The sequence below is a fragment of the Poecilia latipinna genome, unplaced genomic scaffold (genome assembly GCF_001443285.1).
Source record: "Poecilia latipinna isolate Pla-1442-1.1 unplaced genomic scaffold, P_latipinna-1.0 Scaffold117, whole genome shotgun sequence".
Lineage (NCBI taxonomy): Eukaryota > Metazoa > Chordata > Actinopteri > Cyprinodontiformes > Poeciliidae > Poecilia > Poecilia latipinna.
Genome location: NW_015112733.1, coordinates 328,222 through 347,982, shown reverse-complemented (window position 1 = coordinate 347,982; position 19,761 = coordinate 328,222). Strand labels below are relative to the sequence as shown.

Here is a 19,761-nt window from a genome sequence, read left to right as displayed (position 1 = left end):
AAGTCTTTCACGTGAGCAGTATTTCCGACTATATGAAGAGAGTGAAGCATGCCTCAGATATTAGCTTTCCCGCTCTCAGCACACGTCAACACACCAGGCACACACACACGCACACACACAGGTTGATCAGCCTGCCGCTGGCCACGTCTCGGTCACACGCTCCCTTCCTGCCTGCATGGAACGTGGGAGCTGCTGTGGTCCCAGGCTTCCCACACTTCAGTGTTAATGACTCCAAGGCAGGCTGCACAAAGGAAGTGTGCCCCGTGGAACAAAGACAGAGTGACCAACTCGGCCTTTAAACCACACACACACACACACACCACCAAGGAAGGCAAGGTTGTCAACAGGGCTTCCAGGCACACCATCTGGATGGATCGAGTGCTTTTGTCGGTCAATCAAGCATGAGAGGCGCCCACCGTGAGAACTGGAGAGGCTGAAATAGAGACGAGAAGTTAAATGAGAAGATCAAGTGTGTGTGTGTGTGTATGTGTGAGCTGAGAAGTCTTCTAATGTGCTTCATCAAGATGGTTTTTAGAAATAAATGAAGGAAAAATTGGGTGTTTTTTCTGATTTGTAAGTAATTGCTTTGCTAGAGGTCAAATAATCAACTAAAGGAATCAGTGGAGATTTACTGGCCGTATTTCTTTAAACACATACATGTAATGTGATAGTTAAACTACACACCAAAAAGATACTATTTTAAAAACTTAGCATGTTGGTCTTTAGTAAATAGAGACACTTGTAAAACAAAATACATGAGGAAAAAGTTTGTCCTCCACATTCCCACCAAACATCCTTCCCATTATAAAGCGTCATTGGAGCCACAAGAGGTTCCTGAAGGGCCCCTCCCAGCTGTTTCTTCAGATTGGGGCCTTTGTTTATCATCGTTCCGATTAATTTATTCACTTTCTATTGTCACTGCGTTGTGTTGTGATTGGATAAACGTGGTGAGAACCAGCATGGCATTAAGTCAGTGGGAAAGTTGGCGTGAAGAAGTATTTAAAGGAGGAAAACCTTGGTGGTCAAAATCATAACCTTGAAAACCCCTTGAAGGCCCTGAGCCAACGTCTGACTGAGCGACCGCCATGAGGGATCAGCGCACGGCGTAAGTTCATTTCCTGGACGTTCAGCTTGATTTGATGTTGATCTAGAACTAGAAAGTATTTTAGATTTTATTAAGGTGGAGATTTGATTTTTTTTAAAAATGGGGAGGGATCCATAAGAATCTCAAAGCAGTAGAATCCTTTGGAAGTCTGCTTTCAATACTCCAACCAATTCCTGTGATGAGTTTTACAAATAAAACCCAAATGTCTAAAACATAGTCCTGTTTCGTTTCAGCTTGTGTAAGATGAGCATTTTGGAAAGGAAGTGCACAAAAAAAGCAGCTCAGCTCAGCTCTGCTCTGGAGAGCCAGCTGTGTGCGGGGATGAGCAGTCGGGACGCCGGGGACAGGACGGTCTCCTGCTGCTCCACTAAAACTCTTCATTTTCCGGAGCGGCTTCACCGGAGCCTCCAGGGACGTCATGAGGCTGCTCCCCTCGCTGAGGACGTGATGCCGCTGTGCTGCCAGTCATAAATGGACAAAATGATGGATTTTTTTTTTTTTAAATGGTGATTTTGTTTGGAGTGTCTTGAAGATGTTTCATTCAGGGAGAAAAACTGTTTTTTTTTTTAAATATTTTCATTTAGGTTTATTCACCTTATTAGGTGGAAATTGTAAAAAAAAAAAAAAAAAAAAAAACTCTGACTTTAGTGGTTCACAAATGTGCATTCTTTGCCTTAAGCGTCCTTTAATGTGGACCGCGTCATTAAGATTGTTTGATTTAAACAGAGCCATATTCCTTTGATTGAAAGGGTCATTTTTATTTTACAGAATGTTTCAAGACGTTGTCTTTGTGTATGAGACACGTTTTTGCCAAAACCCCCAAAAATTTGCAAAATGAGCTTTCATGTGCAGTTCCGTCTTTTGTACTCATTAGGGAGCGTTAGCTTTAATCTGTTTAAGATTATCTTGAAAAGTTAATTCTGAAGATAAAGTTAAGATTCACATTTTTATTTTATCTAAGCGAGTTCCAGATGTCATATTTGACTTCATCATACATGTTGGAGTGCGTCGCCCTCTACAGGTAGAAATGGACCTCGCCAGATATGCGAAGTTGGGATTATAATTTGCAAAGCGTCCTGAGGTAACATTCCCCACTGTTGGCTACCTACAGAGAAATCTACTTCTCAGTTGTGATTATTTGCAACAATATGATTGTAAGACGTATGAAAAAGATTTTCACTAACTGTACTTTTTTTTTGTGGCGGTACAAATAGGAGTAAATACGTAGAAGTATTAATTAATTTGAATAAATGTGATCCCATCAACGTTGCTGAATGTAATGATGGTTTGTCCACATCCGTAAATTATTTCCGATTATGTTTAGGAGTTATAAATGTAGAATACTACGAATAAATCATGAAGAACTTCAAATGACCTTTCCACAGCAAAAAGCCACCAGGAGCGGAGAATAAAACACCCAGATCCTAAATAAATATTCATTACCCCTGGAACGTTTCTACATCTTGTCACAATTGCAAACTTTAATGTGTTTAATTTGCAATTTTGAGGGCGAGAGAGAGAAAAAAGTCTGTTCCACGTCACAATTAATTCCTTTATAAGTCTGAAAAATGTGTACAAACGACCTCAGTCCATCCTGAGTCGATGCAAGAAGAATAGAGTCAGGAGTTCTCAGGTTTGGCCGCACAGATTCTCCCATTTATTAGAGGCTGGACTTTGACTGGGCTGTTACGACATAAGTTAGTGTTTGACAACACATTTTTTGTGTGGACCAAAAAGTTTGGTTTTGGACTCATCTGACTAGATCGTCTCCTACCTTCTTCCAAATATGGTTGCTGACCTTAAACAATCAGTTTCCTCTGGCCGCTCTTCCTTAAATCATTTGTTGAGTTCATTACCAACACTTGTCCTATCAGCAGTTCCCCCCACATGAGCAGTGGATCCCTGGAGATCCTCCAGAGGCATCATGAGTCTTCTGACAAAAAGTGAAAAAGTTTAAGGAGTGTAAATATTTGTGCAGTGCATTACATGTGATGTCATAGCTCCAGTATAAAAGGATTTCTTTCTAAATGTGCAAACAGCAGCCAAGAGAGAAGAGGTTACCCTTGAATCAGACTGAAAGTATTACAGCTTTATTAATTATACGCTAAATTCAAAAAAAGCAGACATTCAGCAACAGTTTAAACATTGTAGCATTGGGAAAAGCAAATCAATGATGAACTGGGGAAAGTGTACACCATGCATTTAGATCTGAAGAACGGCGACAGAGTTTTCTGTCATCTGAAAGTGAACGAGATGCTGAGTTTTACTTCACATAAATTTTGGTTACCGCCGAGAGTTTGAAAGTCTAAATTCGAGTGGAGCGTGGCCTTAGAAATGAAGGAAGCAAAACCGAACACAATCATAAGAGGAAAGTGTTTAAGCATGTAATGCAAGTCTGTTTTATTGTCATTTTAGACATTTCTGGCATCTCATTGCAGCAGGTGGAATCTTTCATGGACTTACTTCAAAAGGCAGAAATTATATGGAAGAAATTAAATCAAAACTTTTTATTTTTTTAAATCCCGTTTCGCTTCTGATGTTGATAAAACAAACCTAAGACAATTTTATTCTCCCGACCGTCACTCAAATTTCCAGTTAGAATCCACATGTAGACTTAACAGCAGAGGGAAAATGACAGGCACCGCAACCGTGAGACTATGAAAGCACTCTGTCGATTTAAAAACCCCCGACCACAAACCAACTCAAAGCAAAAAAAAAAAAACCAAAAAAAAAAAAAAAAAAAAGGAAAAGATAAAATCAAATGCCACTCGTAATATGAGCTGGGTCAAATCCCAAAAGTATTTTGGTTCTTCTAACATCGCACCGTAAGGGTGGGGTAATAAAAGCCGAATCACCCCAAAACAGAATTCACAAGTTCTTACTGTCAACCAAAAAGATCAACGTCTGAATGTGAAAATGCTGCTGACCTGCTCAGAAAAAAAAAAAAGACAGAAAAACTTTCAGCTTTCTGACAAGGAGAGCACACCAGAAAATTCACAAAATTTCTAAAAAGGTCATTTTTACTCAAGCTTGCTAAAAAAAAAGAAAAAAAAAAGAAAAACAGGATCATGACTTTAAATGAAGACTTCAGCAGTTTCAGTTCGGCAGAGTAAATTCTGTTTTAGCGTGTCGTTCCCCTTTAAACAGTGGCGTCTTGGTGTTAGAGGTGTTTAATTTGTTTTTGTAGACTACACACAGGTTTTGCTTATTTTATTCTGAGATGTCATATGGGTGTGGGAGTTAAGTAGGAAGCATGGTGTAGACCAACTGCATGTATTTGTGTCTCATGGTGTAAACCTCTTAGTTTTTTCTTCTTTTTTTTTTTCCTTTTCTTCAAGTTGGTAACTGTATCGATTATATTTGTCGGGATTTTTGTCGGGCGTTGGAGGGGTGTGACTCGTGGTTGGTTCAGGGCAATGAGTTCAACACTTCCTGCAGGAAGAGGTCTGGCTCTGGGATTTCAGAGAGGAGACCTGGAAAAAAGACAGATGTTTGCAAATTTGAAACACTTGGGGGGGAAAAAAAAAACCTACTTGACCCAAATAATTTTGTAGTTCTAAAATCAATCAGGAGTGCGTTTCCACTGACCTACAACATCGAAAAACTCAGACACGGACTCGGCGGGCATGAGCTCATCCTGGAAGGCCCTAAGCACCCGCTCAGAGGCCTCGTAGATGGGCATGTCGTTGTGGCGGACATACTCTGCCAGCGAGAAGGACCAGCCCCCCTCTGTGTTGCTGGTAGGTACTTTCTGTTATCAACATAAGAGCACAGAAAATATTTGTGATCATGTTATGAGGAAACATATCATAGATGGACACTGGCTCATATAGGAATGAGGTTTTTCTTTTATGCTTTACACTCCTTTTTTTATTTTTGGGGGGGAAAGCAATATATGATACACAAATCAAAATACAACAAAGCTGATCTTAATGCCATTCCATGGATGTTTTAACAGCTTTTACTGCGAGAAATAAGACAAAGTGAAGAGAACAACGCTTCAGGAGATGGCCGTTTTCAGCAGATTTTAAAACATTAGTGGACATTTACCCTAAACATGTCGTAGACGAGATCCACCAAGCCCCAGAAGAGAAGAGGAGAGCGGTACACTGCATATTCCTTTGGTGTTTTATCTGTGAGTCTGGAGATTAAACAACAAAATAAATAAAAGATTAAGACAAGTGTGAAAAACTGTATGACACACAAATGTTCTTTGTCTTCAAGACAATAAATCAATGTTAGAAGTAAGACTGCAACATAAGCAAATGCAGTTTCTGCGTTTATCACCAACTCAAATCTAAACCTTTTTAATGTTGACTCAATATTTACACTACTGATGTTAGCATCCACACTTTAATGGTCTCCATAACGAACAACATGCGCTAAAGTGCTACTCTCACAACAGAATGAAAAACTGCAGTTCTCGCCTTGCCTCCCATTACCTCACATCCAACACATGCACAGTTTGCTTCTTACAACTTAACATTTAAGACCATTATGAGTGGAATTTAAGACCCGTATGTACACTGGCAATGAATTTGAACTGAACCATGATAGACACAAAAAAGCAAACTAGTTAGCCAGGTGAGTAACAAGGGTATGTTTAATATATTAACATTAACATATCAATGTATGTTAGTAATGAGTTACCGGTAGTCTCAACCAAAAATCTCATGAGAGAAAAATATACATAGAATATATGATTAGATAGTCCTATCAAGACAAAAGTTTAAGGCCAACTTAGTTTTTGCTTAAATGAATTGAAGACATTCCAAGGCCTTCATTTTAGATACATGAACTTAAGAATTTTTAAGCCTGCGTGAACACTGTGAAGTGAAACAAAATGCAAGAATGCCTCAAGTATGCAAGACCACATCATAAACAAACAAACAAACAAAAAAAAACTGGACCGATACAAGGGAGAGTGTCGTACTTGTTTGTGGAGACAGCAGAAACTTTGCGTGCGTGTGCAGCGACCAGTAGTCTTCGAAGGAAATAAACCCGTGAGCTCCTCCACTGTTCAGGGGGCAATATGTGCATGGCCAGGATGGTGAAATAATGAGGTCCTTCGACCTCATAAGAGCCCTCCACCCATTTGTCGCTCGGCTGCTCCTGGAAACTCTGCAGATTCTTCTCTTCTCGGGACGTAGCCCTTGTACTGAACAGACAGACGCTTAAAATGAGACTCACTGTTTCCGGCAAGAAGCTGGCAGCAGAAACACCGAGGCGATGTCTGGCTGTGAGGTGTAAAACGTACGTGTTGAGAACGTAGAGCACTGTGTGGATGATGTAAGGGATGAGGTGGATGTTGCTCTCGCGGCCCCCGCCTCCTGTGTCCACGCTGAACGACTGCTCAGTGGCGAAGCGCAGAAACAGCAGTTTGGTGTCGTGGATGTTGAGTTGGTACGTTGGCTCCCGCTGACCCGTGCACTCCTGAAGATATGTGTTGTGCCTGCGTGGTCGACACGGTCAGTCCAGAACAATCAAGCTGTGATTCAATGAGAAAAACATCTAATCCCTCAGTGTGAGATGGAGTCGGGTATCACCTTGCTAAGCATGTGGCAAAGGCTGATTCTGGCACATGAGGCCCCCAGACAGGCAGCAGTCCGTTGCACTTGGTGTTGGCATTCTGGAGAGCAGCGCTGTCCCACTCTTCTCTCCCACGAGCCAGCCTGATTGGAGGAACGGCATTAGGCGTTTGCGTCGGAGTAAATCAGAACGGACGAGGCGTGAGAGCGGAGGAGGCGGTTACCTGACGGCGGCGAGGTGGCAGTCGTAGTGGACTATGTTAAAGTGGGACACGGTGCTGTAGCCCTGCTGCTTGCGAGGCTTGTTTTCGAATTCCTCCAAGGCCACACGCTTTGTGAAAGTGTAAATACCCAAAACTTTGGTTGGCTAGTGAGAAAGAAACAGAGAAAATCTTAGCAAAAGCTGTTATGCTGTCTGCTCAGAGGGGTCAAGCAGATCATTTAGCCAAGAGCAGAAAGTTGCCAAATTGTGCTTTGCAGAGTGTTTACGTCCAATGAACTTTTTCTGCTTTGTAGAGTCATCATTTGTGTGTCGTTACTAGTTTTCCGACATCCAGAGAGTGAAAATATGGCCCGTTCCTTTTTGTAAAGTCCAACTCCAAACTCTTAAGTTCTTCTGTGAGTAAAATATTCTTACAGCATAACGTTCATGTTTCACTTTTACTCTACTTGGTGTTTGTCTATCGCATAAAGCTCCAATAAAATACATTTAGGTGTGTAATGTGATAAAAATGTGACAAGCTTCAGCAGGTCTAATCACTTTCGTAGGGCAGTGCACATAACATCGCAATAATGACACAATGTAACATGCTTGTCAGTCATAAAAACGCTGAAGAAGAATCCAGCCTGAGAGGAAAAACTTGCTTGGTTTTAGTAAACCAAGAGGATTATTTCAGGTCTTTCTCCAGCCTGCACACCAACAGACCCAGTAAACTTTTCCCAAAGCTTTAAGTCTTGTAACCTTCCAGTTCTTAGCAGAGCAACTAGTATGTGAATGTTTTGTTTGCTCACATCATTACATATTTCACTGTGTTGCGTTTAGGACCTGCTGGATGTGTTCGTTACCTGGAACTTGTAGCCCTCTCTGCAGATACAGCAGGTCAAACCTGGCTCCTCAATCAGCTCCTCCATTTGCTTCAGAAGTGAAGTCTTGGTGACAACCTGCCCCTTCTCGTTGGTCTGAACGGCAAACACGACGAGATTTAACAAAACTACACGATCCACACAACCTAAACGGGACCAATATCCGAGCCTACCGTCATGCCCAGCGTTCCCAGAGCCTTCTGTCTCATGGCCATGGCCATCCGCTTCTTCTCGGCTCGGGTTTCCCTGCGGGCCGCTTCAATCTTCAGGTTGACGTCGCGGTGTTCCCGCAGAGCCTCCAGAAGGTTCTCCGCCAGAGTCCCAATGCCTTCGTCACTGGATACCTGCTCCAGCTTGTGCAAGTTGGTTATTGAATCTGTTCCTATCAACACCTGGACGTAAAAAAAAAAGACATTCAGTTAAATTGGAAGGAAAAGTATTATTTGTCAGTGAGTTACTGGAGGTTTATTTGGTCTTGTGTACCTGTGTGGGTGGATGCTGCACAGCCAGACCACGAAGCAGTCGGAGGATGAAGGGTAGGGCTGGTCTAGAGAGGAACTTCTTCCAGACATCTGCGTCCAGACTGACGAAAGCAACAAAAATTTTGTTTTGAAGATTCAGGATGATACTAGATGAAACCTGAATTTTTTTTTTAAAAAATGACCATCTCCAGATATTTGCAGTAGAAGGAGACCTACTTTTTGGCATTTGGGATATGTTTCTTCATGTAGTCCAGTGCACTCTGAGTGATTCCTTTCTGGAGAATGAGGTCTTTCAGCTGATGGCCGTTGCTGTTGTTTTTGATTCCAGCTGCGATTTTGCAGAAGCAATCCAAAAACACTTTGTCTTCTGCACTGTGCTCCTCATCATACCTTAGAGAAAATATTACGGAAGTCACGTTTACAAAAAGTCACCTAAACAAGTGTGGTTCAAGTTTATGATTTTTTTTTTTTTTTGTATTTCTCCCAGTGAAAGTTGCACATTGCTCACTTGTCGAAGCTGCAGCACGGTTTGAAGCGTTCCACCAAAATCTTCATCTTCTCTAGTTCACCAAAGGAGAGGAATGGGATGATGCGCAGCAGACCCTGCAGCACGCTGGGGTTCGAGCGAACAAACGGAGTGTTGATCTGGTCCAGCAGCATGACAAGCTGGTCTTTGTCACCTGTGAGCAGAAGGTTACCCTGGAAAAGGAAACGACAGTTTTTAAATAATCTAATTAATTTATTATAATTTTTCTTCATGCAGTGTTAAAGTTGAAGAGAAATACTTGGACTCCAATAAACAGGAGCTAATTATGCAAGTTGGTTCAGATTCTGTGCCAGTAATATTTTTGTTGTTTAAGCAGCAGAAAACGTTTTAGGTGGAAATGAAGACGTTCTGCTAAAATCGTAGAGAACTACAATTTAGTTTGATTTCTATCAAATCATGTTAACACTGTAAATAATGAATTTCATTTTTTCCCATAGCTGGATAAAGTACCCACCATCTAGAGCCCAACTTTATTGCATATTAAAGGATTTATGAATATTATGCAGTTCTAATTCAAAGAACATAAATATGTTTTTTAAGCAAATGGAGGCAGGTGACTCTTTTGTATCTCACCTTGTCTTCTGAAATCTCTGCGTTGGCTTCATCCAGAATGATCTCCATAATGCTCAGAACCTGTTCGGCTATGGAGGCTCCACCGCTGTCCTTACTCTCCTGTTCTGCTACCAACGCCTACAAAAACATTTAAAACATGATGGTTCAAAAATATTCACCAACAGCCTCTAAAGACACCAAACTATTTAGATTTAATGATTATCCTTCCAGATGATCTGCTGACAGACATACCAGGTTTAGAGTTCCCAGCATGACGTTGAGTGTGTTCATCTCTGGTTTGACCAGCTGTTGCCTGTTGATCTTTACTTTCACGCAGTAACTGAACAACTTCAGCAACACCTGAGGAAACAAAAACACAAGGATCAACTCAGCTGCTAAAACACTCAGCATCACAACTGAGCTGGCAAGTTTAACTTTACTAAAAATGCTTTGAAACAGCCCCTGTTGTGATCAGTTTTATTCATTTTGCAGACTCTTATGCATCACTGCCTTAAAGAGCTTCAGCTAAATGCTAATCTAACAGTTTTGGCTTACAGTTAGCAGATGTCGTCCTTGTTTAAAGTCTTTGATCCCAGACAGCCGGTTGAGCATACACTCCAGGCCTCCGCACTGAGCCATGACTCCTGCCATCTTGTACACTTCTTCGTCGTCCTCCTCTTCATCTGTAATCAAATGTTTCCCTTATTTGTGAACAATAAAGTGGACGTTTGACCTGTTCACACAGATCCATTTTCAAATTAAAGGTTGGATTAAAAAGAACAACAACAAAAAAACAACTATTCTGTTTTAGGTTACACCACTGGAATAAAGGATAACTTTAGAGGCTTTTACACATAAATATATATATATATATATATATTTTTTTTTTTTAACCAGGGCTACAAAATAAATGTTCCTAGCATTCAGGATTAAATTATAAAACAAGAGTGCATGGGAACATACTGTGAAAAGGACATGCTAATAAATAAAAATCTAACCTGTGGTTGAGTCCAGAGACTCTATGAACTCCTCAGTGGCGTCTCCCAGCAGACCTCTCATTCGATAAATGATCCTCATTGGCTCACCCTTTGGGAAAAAAAACACCAGGGTCAAGGTATTAAATAACATTACTGGAATATTTCAGACCACAAACTTCATATATGTATACTGGTAATTAACTGAGACAAATGGAGATCGTCTCACCTCATTGGTTGGGCACCACACCTTCTTGTAGACTTCTGCCACTGAAAGATCTAAGCTGATGATTTTGTTGTTTACCAGAAGCTGTGAAAATCAGAGAGGTGCCAAAAGAAATTTACTTTAAACCTTCTGATAAACAGAAGAGCTTGATTTAAAAAAAAAAAGAAAAACAACAACTTTACCTCCATGCCACTGTCGTCTTCAAGAAGTGCTACAAGGTCGCAGTCCTGGCAGATCTTGTTCTTGATGTCCCTCATCAGAGGGCCGATGCCCGGCTCGTTGCTGCTGTAAGGGTTTCCTGGCATGCGGCCCTGCAGGAAGTCTTCCTGCTGAGGATCTTTTTCCAGGGTCACGAAGAACTCTGTCACCTCGTTCTCCTCCTACACAGGAAACAACATATCAAAACACATCAAGTGTAACAATGTACTCAACTAGTACGTTTTATATTTAAGGAATGTGTATTGTCTCACATTTTTCATGTCAAAAATAGCATGTTTTTTTTTTTTTTTTTTTACCAGTTTTGTCAGAGGTCTCATGCATTTTCTAGTCGATTTTTGAAGTAAAAATAAAATATGTTTAGTTTACTGCAGATATTTTTAAAGGAGGCTCGGGTTTATGGTAGTTGTATTTATGCTAATAAGCGAATGGTAATATGAACTTACCGGGTAGATTATGCTGCACAGTCTCTCAAAAATGAACACAGGTGTTCTGTAATCATCCAGGTTGTACCGCTTTGCCGTCTCGATGCAAACCGCCATGAAGGCTTTGGTTTCAGACTCTGTACCTATCGGCAAAACAAGAAAACCATTTAAAAAAAAAAAAGTCTGCTTTATACGTGTTTTGGGGTCCGTCTTTTGAATAAAGGAGAACAATTTGATTAACTTAAAATTGGTGAATGTATAAGTGTCAAATCCAAAGCTTTTATGCTTAAAACATAAACATGAATAGCAACACATTTTGAGGGGAGGGTAAGTTTTCGGTCTGTTGATGTCGAGTCTGAGCAGACCTGTGGTCATGTCCTCCAGCATCTCCAGCAGCATGTCCTGAGTTTCATCGATCAGCTTGGTGCGCTGCACCACCAGCTTCCTCAGACACAGGTAGCCGTTCAGCACGGTGCCCACCAGCCGGCTTTTGAAGTGCCGCTTGATGGACTCCACCTCCACAAAAGAGGACAGGAGTCCTACGGTGCGATAAAACAGAAATCACTATGACAGCAAACAGACGGTACAGTGTGTTACAACACAAGATGAAGCCAAGCCCACCAGTTAGGCTCTTCAGAGCGTAGCCTTGTTGTAAGTCTGTGCTCAGAGTCGCCTCCTCCAGAGCCAGGAGGTTAGCTATTTCCTAAAGAAAATAAATGACAAAAATGGAGCAGGAAATTAGGGATTCACAGTGGATATGCAAAAAATACACATGAAATAACCTGTTTTCAAAACTGTAAAAATCTGAAATCTACGATGCACATTTTTGTCAACTTTTTTAAGTTTTGGGTTACAGATTATCAAGTAGCCCCAATTAACAATTAACAAAATGAACTGTTATTTTTCTATTATGTGAATTATGTATTACCTTGGTGATGAGGTTTCCAATGTAGGGCAGAACGCCGCGGGCGGCCAGGTAAACCTTCCAGTGTGTTGGCTTGATCAGCTTCTGGTACAGACCCAGGTACTCTGCTGCACACTCTCCAGCCACACTCAGCTCGTCCAGGTAGCTGGAAACACACAAGAGTACTGCCCACGTTCACAACTTATCTTTCTCTGTAAGATTTGAATTAATATAGAAATTAAGACTAAAACTTGTCTGAAAAAAAAAAAAAACAGACCAGCTAACAGTATTTTTGTGTCACTGTAGTTTTAGTTGTGTTTCTAAAACATTTTTATTTTTTACTTTGTCATACTTTCACAATTTTAACACATTCTGTAATTCTGATGTATTGGAATGTTTTTATATTTTCATCTGAAGTATATTATTTTCTGTTTTTCTCTTAGTACATTGAATTATTTTAATCATTATCTTCACTTTTCAACAAATTGGTAAACATGAAATGGATTTTTCACTGGTTTGGATGAGGTTACAAATCGTCTCTATAAAGATCTTTGCATATTGAATGATTTGATAGTTAAACATGGTTTGTGTTTCAGTTCCCACCTGGTCAGCAGGTCCAGGACCTGCTGCTTGCGGCTGGGGATTGTGGTAAGAGCTTCCACGATAGTGCAAGCAGCCTGCCTTGCAGCCTGGGTGGCTGGTGTAAACAGAACCTGCAACAAGCAATAAATACACTTTGTAAACTGAACTCACTCCAGTAGATGGTTTAGCTCACATTCGCCACCTGAATAATGTATTACCTGCCGCAGCCAGTTGTTATGGCTCAGTTTGAGGAGACGAGGGAACAGGCCTTCACCTTTCCTGGATCTCATGAACTGCTTCCACTTCCATACATACTTCTCCTGCAGATACTGCTTCCTTAACTCTGCTTTCCCCTGTGGCTTCGACACAGCTTCCTGGTCTGAGTTAATGCGAACAAACCAAAGAGTAAAAGGTTCATCATTGCAAGCTAGCTCATCACCAATGTACTGAGTATTTGTCCAGATAAAGTACTTACATCTTGCAGGGAGGCACTTTTTCCAGGCATCATAAGATGCTTTGGGATCCTTTTTCAGCCAAAGTTGAGTTTGAGCATGAATTTCATTACTGTAGGGCCTGACTGTGGTCAGAGACTCGGTAGCAGCATCCTTTAAAGAAGCAACAAGCATAAACACTGTAAAATGCATATCATATACAAAGTGAAGATCAAAGAGTCAGTTTCAGACAGAAATGGAAACATCTTAAAAGTATAATATGAACCTCAGATGAAAACTCATGTTACATTTGAGCTTTTTAATTCCAAAATTAGTTTATTATGTATCCTACAAATAAATATCAAGCAGCTGAAATCCATAAAAGCATTACAAAATCCTGAGGATCGGTAATCTGCCAGAAAACTTCAATCTCTGCATTTTTTTCCAAGCCTTCCAAAGAACCTGCAGAGCTCGTCTTATAGATCATAACTTCTCAACAGTGCAGTCATTTCCAGGTGTGAAAGTCGACCAACTCAGGTTTTTATTTACCTTTTTAATCAAAAAACCCAAAGCAGATGAAAACAAGACATTAAGCAGTTAATATTTACCTTGTTCTTCTTGCTGGTTGGTGCAGGAGGCTTTATCAGCTTTTGCAGGATTCTCAGGCACATGAGAGTGATGTTCTCCACAACTACAGGTGTCTTTATATTAACAGACATCAGGAACAGGCTGAGAGCTAAAGAAAAAAAATAAAAATTATGAAAGGAAAACAAAAAATCAAATTGAAACCTAACAGACCAAAATCTGTAAACAAATTATCTACCACAGAGAGTTATAATGACTATGAAAACCAGGAGGAAAAAGAAAACTTCTGAATCTTACAAAAAACTTCAAGGCAAAAAAGCTGGAGGAGCTTTCTATATTGCGGCAAAATTAAAAACCATAAAAGTCAAAGAAAGCAATGAGATATTTTATTTCAATTACAAAAAAAATCAGGATGAACTTTTAAATGGATTAAAATAGTTCAGGATGAGAGCTCGGACTTACCACAACGCAATCGGAGCTCCCAGCATCCTCCCTCCTTGGAAATTGAGTCTGTTAGCAGAAGCATCTCGTACTGCAAATTACTAACCTGTTGAGAACAAAAAAACTAAATTCAAGACCAATCTGCATAGCACTACCATAGATTTAAACACCTTAACCTAGCAGCTAGAATACGTCCAAAGATGTGTGGGACAACGTACCAGGTCAGGGTTGGCCCAGTGACCTTTGAGGGCGGCTGACACCTTGGCGATGATGAGGTCATTCATCTGCTGAGTGGCCTCTGGATGATCTCTGGAGCATGAATGTAACCATGTAGAAAGCAAGTTAACCCAGTGTTTTGTGATAGTTAAAAGTATGAGAATTAAGTAGAAGGATTTAGTTTTAGTGGAGATTCAGCAACAAAAAAAAAAAAAAAAAGTGTTTAGCATTTTAGCATTTCTACTGAAATACACCAGTTAGAGAAACACACCTGGTAAGGAGACAGATCAGCTGACGCACTTCCTCCCTCATGGCTGCTGTGCCTCGCCGCAGGTTGTACTCAAACAACTCCCGGATGAGACCTTGGAGGACAAGGATCTGCCGGAGAGCCGGGTTCGTGGCCAGCGCGCGGAGCAGCGTGATGCAGTGGCCCGTGACAGCCGAGGCGCAGCCGTAGCACTTGGTGGAGGAGGTGTGGCCGCAGCCCAGCACAGACAGGGCGCGGTACTGACTGGCGGTGAAGGTGGGCTGGTGGCTGCTGCTGCTCCGCGACGACTTGGTGGCGGCCTCTCTCTGCTGCAGGTCATACTCCAGGAGCTCCTTTCGAGATGCCAGCACTTTCTGTAAGCAAGACGTAAGGAATACAGTTACATGGAGGAATAAAAGACAGGATTTCTTTTGTTTTTAGCAGAACATCAACAGTTTTTCTTCCTGACCTGTATGATCTTGGAGAGCTCGTCGAACGACGTCTTGCAGTCGCCGCTGTACTCCTGAGCCAGCTGCTGGATGTACCGGTTCACATTAGCAGAGGACGCACCGAGTCCTGCGCCTGCTCCAGTGTCATCCTGTAAGGTGGAGAACATGATAACTTCAAGCTGTACAAGCCTGAAATAGATGCTTAATCACAGCATCATTACAATGTATCTACATTCACTGTAATCCATTATGCATCTTGTGCTTCACCTGAGGTTTCTCTGGCGCTGCCTCGTTGACTTTAGACAGCAAGCTTTCTAACTGAGGCCTGTGGCCCATCAGCTGGTGGTAGACTCGGTCCGCTTTGTCCAGCAGGGTGTTGATGTTGGTCACAGCCTGAAAACACAAATACACTTCAGATGGGTTTTCACAAAAGCAGAAACATAAAATTCATTTGGGGGGGAAAAAAAACATTTTAGCTACTGAAACACATTCTTGCCTTTTTCCTGTCCTCTTCATTCTCTATGGGATCCACTGCACAGCATGGTTTAGCGTACAACATGAAGTCAAATCGGGCATATTTGCAGAAACCACATGCGTTGCACAGGAAAGGGTCTTTTTCGTCGTAGTTTATGGACCTGAAGACAAATAAACACTTACGATCACAACTTGAGGCGCCTGCAGTGAATCATCCAGCTGCAGGAGAAAGGTGCTCACCTGCACTTGTGGCACTGGTACACATTTTCACCGCAGTTGCCGCACACTCCAGGGTTAGCGGGCACAGAAGCACTGCAGCGTGGACACTGCAGGGTCTCGGTGGAGGCTTGGTAGTTCTCGTAGAAATCGGAAAACTCGATCATCAGGTTGGAGGCGACGATGGGCAGGGGGAGGTCGATCTTCACCTCAGTTTGTCCAGGAGTCAGCTGAACTTTCTTTGCTTTGTGCCAGCGAGCCGGCCTAAAGAAAACAAGAAAGATCAAGATTACAACCGAGTACTATTAGACATTTAGGATGATAATATGAAGTAATGGGTGTTCCCTGAAGCATACTTATTCTTCAGCTCCACAATAGCCTGGACAGTCCTGTTGTTGTAGTAGAGATTGATGGTGCGGACCATTTTGGTGCGTTTCAGATCACCGATCTTCACTGTTACTTTGCTGATGGTGTGGCTGCCAATCAGCTTCACAACCTGCTGGGTGGTGGTGTAGCGGGTGTCCACTTTGATAGATGATAGTTTGATGTTCTAGAGTCAAAAGAAAAAAAACATTTAAAAGAAATGTCATGTAGATTTTTTGTGCTTCTTGTTATTAACTTTAGATTTTGCTACACTGGTGTGAATGAGCTTGCCAAGAGTGCTATAATCCAAGCTAAAAGTTTAACTTATCGGCACTAAAGATGTTGAACCCAAGTACAATTCATAGGAATCTTTTTAGAGTATAAAAATGGGTAATGGCTAGAAATAACTCCCAGGACTCAAAGACTATTCTGTGAGTTTTTTCACTTACTGAGAAGGGAACTTCTGGGTTGTTGCACACCAAGCACGGGTCACTCTCAAGATAAAAGCCATCAAACTCCACCAAACCAGAGAGAGTGCTGCAAGATAAAACCACACATATTCTCATTTAAAGATATGTATAAATGCTTGAGTCGGTACAGAAATCTTATTGCATGTTCCTACTTGTAGATGTTGGAGTTGGGGTGATTTGTCAGGATGTGGTTCTGTGCTCTCAGGATTTCCACAGCTTTCTGGGAATATTCTTTCAGCTTGCATAGAAAAGAAACAGCAGATTAACAAAGACTTTCTATTTTGAATCACTGAAATAGCACAACTGTGGTCTTGTAATGCTGCCATTTGTCAGATTCAGACAATACAAACACACCAGATATCTAAAAAAGTACTTAAAACCTAACCTTTTTCTCCGTTTGAGGAGTTTTGAGAGAGAAATATCCCAGCAGGTCAACAAACTGGGCAGCTTTGCGGCCATATGCAGGAAGCTCTGGCCAGATGGCCCAAGTCAATTCGAGCAGCAGCTCCTGCTGAGATTTACTGGAGTTCCTGTGCAAAAATTTACATAAGCCAAATGCAAAAATTGTATACTTTTTTTATTTGATATCTAAATGAAAAGTTTCAACACTACCTGTAGATATGCAACGCCAAGCAGTGGGCTTGCCAGCGAACAGCAGATGAGTTTGATTCGAGGAGAAAGCAGCGCAAGAACTGGATCAGAGTCTCTTTGTCTGCAAACTTATTCAGCTGACTGACCAGAGCCATGCACAGCTGATCTTCCTGGCTGCTGACGCCATCGCCTGTGATCAGGAGGGAGAGATTTAACCATCAGATTCTGCTGATTATATGCTTAAAAAACCCCCAAGAGCGCTGGAGATTTGGACATAGGTTGAAAATCACTACATCTTACTCTCTTTGTCTTTTTCCTTGTCTTCCTTCTTGCTTTTCTTGCTGGAGGATTTGCCTTGAGAGGACTGGGAAGCTCCTCCCTGACCAGAACTGCCAGAGCCGCTTCCAGAGAAGGAGGAGGAACCCGCGGAGGAGGAGGAAGCGGCCAGCACCTTGCTGCCACACAGGGCACAGGAGAGGAGCTGAAGCAGAACTGGAGAAACGCCCTCATCCACCAGGAAGCTGACCTGGAGCAGAAAGTACAACACGGCTGGGCGGCGAAGAGCATGAAGGGAAAGATCAGAGACACAAACGATGTTAAAAGCATTGCCTTCGAAATGTTTTGTTTCCACTGATGAAATATTTTGAATCAACTCACAGTCATCCTTCATGCAAAACTTCTGCCAGTTGATCGTCCTTTGTGTAGCAATTTCAGCACATGCTTTGAGATGCTCCATCTGCAAAAATAAAAGAAAAATACTTACTTATCTGCCTAAACTGAGTTAAACCCTAAAGAATGTTGCATGTTGGGAAAAGAGGACACTGACCAGATTGATGAGTGTGTCATATTGCAGAGCTGAGCCAGATGTTGCGGTGACTATTCCAGCCCGAAGGAAGATGCCCTGCTCTTCCAGAAGTTTTTTGATGCTGCGGACATGCGAGTCTAGCGTGTGCAGATCGCGCAGCTGCCGGTATTTCTCCTTGGAGCCACAGATGAACAGCAACAACTTTCTAACTTGCCTCCTGACGAACGGTGTCTGTTGGATCATCAGATACTGAGATTACAGAAGAGAGAGATCAGGATTATTTGCTGTGAAGATGGAACGAAAAAAAATAAAATAAAGAGCTCATGAAAGCTCACTTCTGACAGATAGTAGAACCAAGAATGGTCAAAGACGGGAGGTGGGATCCGAGGGTTCGTGTCAGCAATCTTCTTTATCTGATACGGCAGCCGGAGCACCATCTCAGTCAGTAACTGGGAGTAGGCTTCAAACACATCAGCGGCATGACCCTGGTAGCAGAAATCACAACTCATCAAAATGCCACAATCAAAGATAAACACAGGATAAACACAGCTAACGTTTGCTGCTGTGATGATACCTTAACATATTGGCGAAGGAAAAAGGGGCTCATATCAGGGGGCGAGGAGGCCGTGTGAGGGCGAAGGAGCTGACTGGTGGAAGTGGGTTCTTCTTCACCCTGTTGATTTTTCCAGAACTCCAAGAGCGACTTGAGCACGTGGAGGCAGTAGTCGATGGCGCCCAGGCTCAGCAGGGCCGTCGCTGTTGCATTGGAAATCAGGGAGGACGACTAAAACCGAAACAAAAGGAAAAATTATACACAATACTTTTCGCTAATTCGATCACACAGCACAGTTTAGTTATGTTCTTCTCCGATGGCAATTTTTCTAATTCAAAAATGGTCAGCAAGGTCATAAAAGTAAAGAAGCGACTCAAGTCCTCGCCCAAATATGTTCATCTTGGTGCTGCTCAAACAAATACTGATTTATTCTCAAACATGACTATGAAGCTGCATCAAAAAGGACCCCGTACCTCAGAGGAGGATTTGGACCCAGACTTTGTTCGTGACATGAAGACGCTCAGCAGCCTCATGATGACCAGGTGGACTTCGTTGATTGTACTTCTCTCATTCTTTTTGGACACATCCTGCAGAGGAATGATGCTGATTAAGTAAACCTATTTACATTAATGTTCCAAAAAAGATAAACAGATATAATTTTGAAGAGATCCTCCATACCAACCAAAAATGTTGTAATACCTATGTTGCGTCAGCAGGTGGTGATAACTACATTAACTACATGGAATTTCAGAAGAACATCCTGAGGATGATGTTCCTCTAAGTCAGGGGTGTCCAAAGTCGGTCCTGGAGGGCCGGCATCCCGCATGTTTTAGTTCTCTCCTTGGTTTTACACACCTGCATCAAATGATGGCTCAGTAGAGGCCTAAGCAGAACACTGACTTGATGAGGAGGTTGTCATTACCACTACGGAGAGAACTAAAACATGCAGGATGCCGGCCCTCCAGGACCGACTTTGGACACCCCTGCTCTAAGTCATATAACATCTTGAGTTTACATTTGCAGTTTAAACTGTTCCTGGGTTGCCATAGTGTTGAGCACCAAAAACCAGCGCTGGCATGAAAAAGTCAAACTCTTTTGCAACTGTTCTAATCATCTCCGTCTTTCCAGTTCACACAAATCCATCATAGGCAGAAGTTGCTTTTTTTTTATCTCTCTACTCTGGGGAAAAAAAAAAATCTAAATATTTTCTACAGGGTTTTATTTCACAAGGCTCTGTGTGCACGCAGGATCCAAAAGACAGAGAATGTATTTCTTACTAATTAGCCGTCAGAGCCT

General features: G+C 41.9%; 1 protein-coding gene across 10 annotated transcripts in view; it reads right to left on the bottom strand.

The window, feature by feature from the left end:
* Positions 1 to 3,173: 3,173 nt before the first annotated feature.
* Positions 3,174 to 19,761, bottom strand: part of ubr4 (ubiquitin protein ligase E3 component n-recognin 4) — a 50,506-nt gene continuing 33,918 nt past the window's right edge. For all 10 annotated transcript variants that reach the window (XM_015028207.1, XM_015028213.1, XM_015028209.1 and 7 more), the window contains 44 exons: positions 18,939 to 19,052; positions 18,487 to 18,696; positions 18,248 to 18,397; positions 17,934 to 18,161; positions 17,765 to 17,843; positions 17,408 to 17,656; positions 17,129 to 17,297; positions 16,902 to 17,046; positions 16,669 to 16,754; positions 16,496 to 16,583; positions 16,040 to 16,233; positions 15,708 to 15,947; positions 15,490 to 15,628; positions 15,261 to 15,386; positions 15,014 to 15,142; positions 14,569 to 14,918; positions 14,300 to 14,390; positions 14,103 to 14,187; positions 13,664 to 13,791; positions 13,100 to 13,229; positions 12,843 to 13,003; positions 12,646 to 12,755; positions 12,067 to 12,208; positions 11,760 to 11,841; positions 11,504 to 11,677; positions 11,160 to 11,281; positions 10,680 to 10,877; positions 10,501 to 10,581; positions 10,296 to 10,383; positions 9,853 to 9,980; positions 9,550 to 9,657; positions 9,319 to 9,435; positions 8,707 to 8,897; positions 8,415 to 8,588; positions 8,200 to 8,299; positions 7,890 to 8,108; positions 7,699 to 7,812; positions 6,858 to 7,000; positions 6,652 to 6,777; positions 6,363 to 6,557; positions 6,039 to 6,263; positions 5,156 to 5,246; positions 4,694 to 4,856; positions 3,174 to 4,578 (listed from right to left, as the gene is read on the bottom strand). In XM_015028207.1, the coding sequence (XP_014883693.1) occupies positions 4,514 to 4,578; positions 4,694 to 4,856; positions 5,156 to 5,246; positions 6,039 to 6,263; positions 6,363 to 6,557; positions 6,652 to 6,777; positions 6,858 to 7,000; positions 7,699 to 7,812; positions 7,890 to 8,108; positions 8,200 to 8,299; positions 8,415 to 8,588; positions 8,707 to 8,897; positions 9,319 to 9,435; positions 9,550 to 9,657; positions 9,853 to 9,980; positions 10,296 to 10,383; positions 10,501 to 10,581; positions 10,680 to 10,877; positions 11,160 to 11,281; positions 11,504 to 11,677; positions 11,760 to 11,841; positions 12,067 to 12,208; positions 12,646 to 12,755; positions 12,843 to 13,003; positions 13,100 to 13,229; positions 13,664 to 13,791; positions 14,103 to 14,187; positions 14,300 to 14,390; positions 14,569 to 14,918; positions 15,014 to 15,142; positions 15,261 to 15,386; positions 15,490 to 15,628; positions 15,708 to 15,947; positions 16,040 to 16,233; positions 16,496 to 16,583; positions 16,669 to 16,754; positions 16,902 to 17,046; positions 17,129 to 17,297; positions 17,408 to 17,656; positions 17,765 to 17,843; positions 17,934 to 18,161; positions 18,248 to 18,397; positions 18,487 to 18,696; positions 18,939 to 19,052 (6,447 nt within the window). In that variant the 3' untranslated portion in view covers positions 3,174 to 4,513. The remainder of the gene's footprint in view (positions 4,579 to 4,693; positions 4,857 to 5,155; positions 5,247 to 6,038; positions 6,264 to 6,362; positions 6,558 to 6,651; positions 6,778 to 6,857; positions 7,001 to 7,698; positions 7,813 to 7,889; positions 8,109 to 8,199; positions 8,300 to 8,414; positions 8,589 to 8,706; positions 8,898 to 9,318; positions 9,436 to 9,549; positions 9,658 to 9,852; positions 9,981 to 10,295; positions 10,384 to 10,500; positions 10,582 to 10,679; positions 10,878 to 11,159; positions 11,282 to 11,503; positions 11,678 to 11,759; positions 11,842 to 12,066; positions 12,209 to 12,645; positions 12,756 to 12,842; positions 13,004 to 13,099; positions 13,230 to 13,663; positions 13,792 to 14,102; positions 14,188 to 14,299; positions 14,391 to 14,568; positions 14,919 to 15,013; positions 15,143 to 15,260; positions 15,387 to 15,489; positions 15,629 to 15,707; positions 15,948 to 16,039; positions 16,234 to 16,495; positions 16,584 to 16,668; positions 16,755 to 16,901; positions 17,047 to 17,128; positions 17,298 to 17,407; positions 17,657 to 17,764; positions 17,844 to 17,933; positions 18,162 to 18,247; positions 18,398 to 18,486; positions 18,697 to 18,938; positions 19,053 to 19,761) is intronic.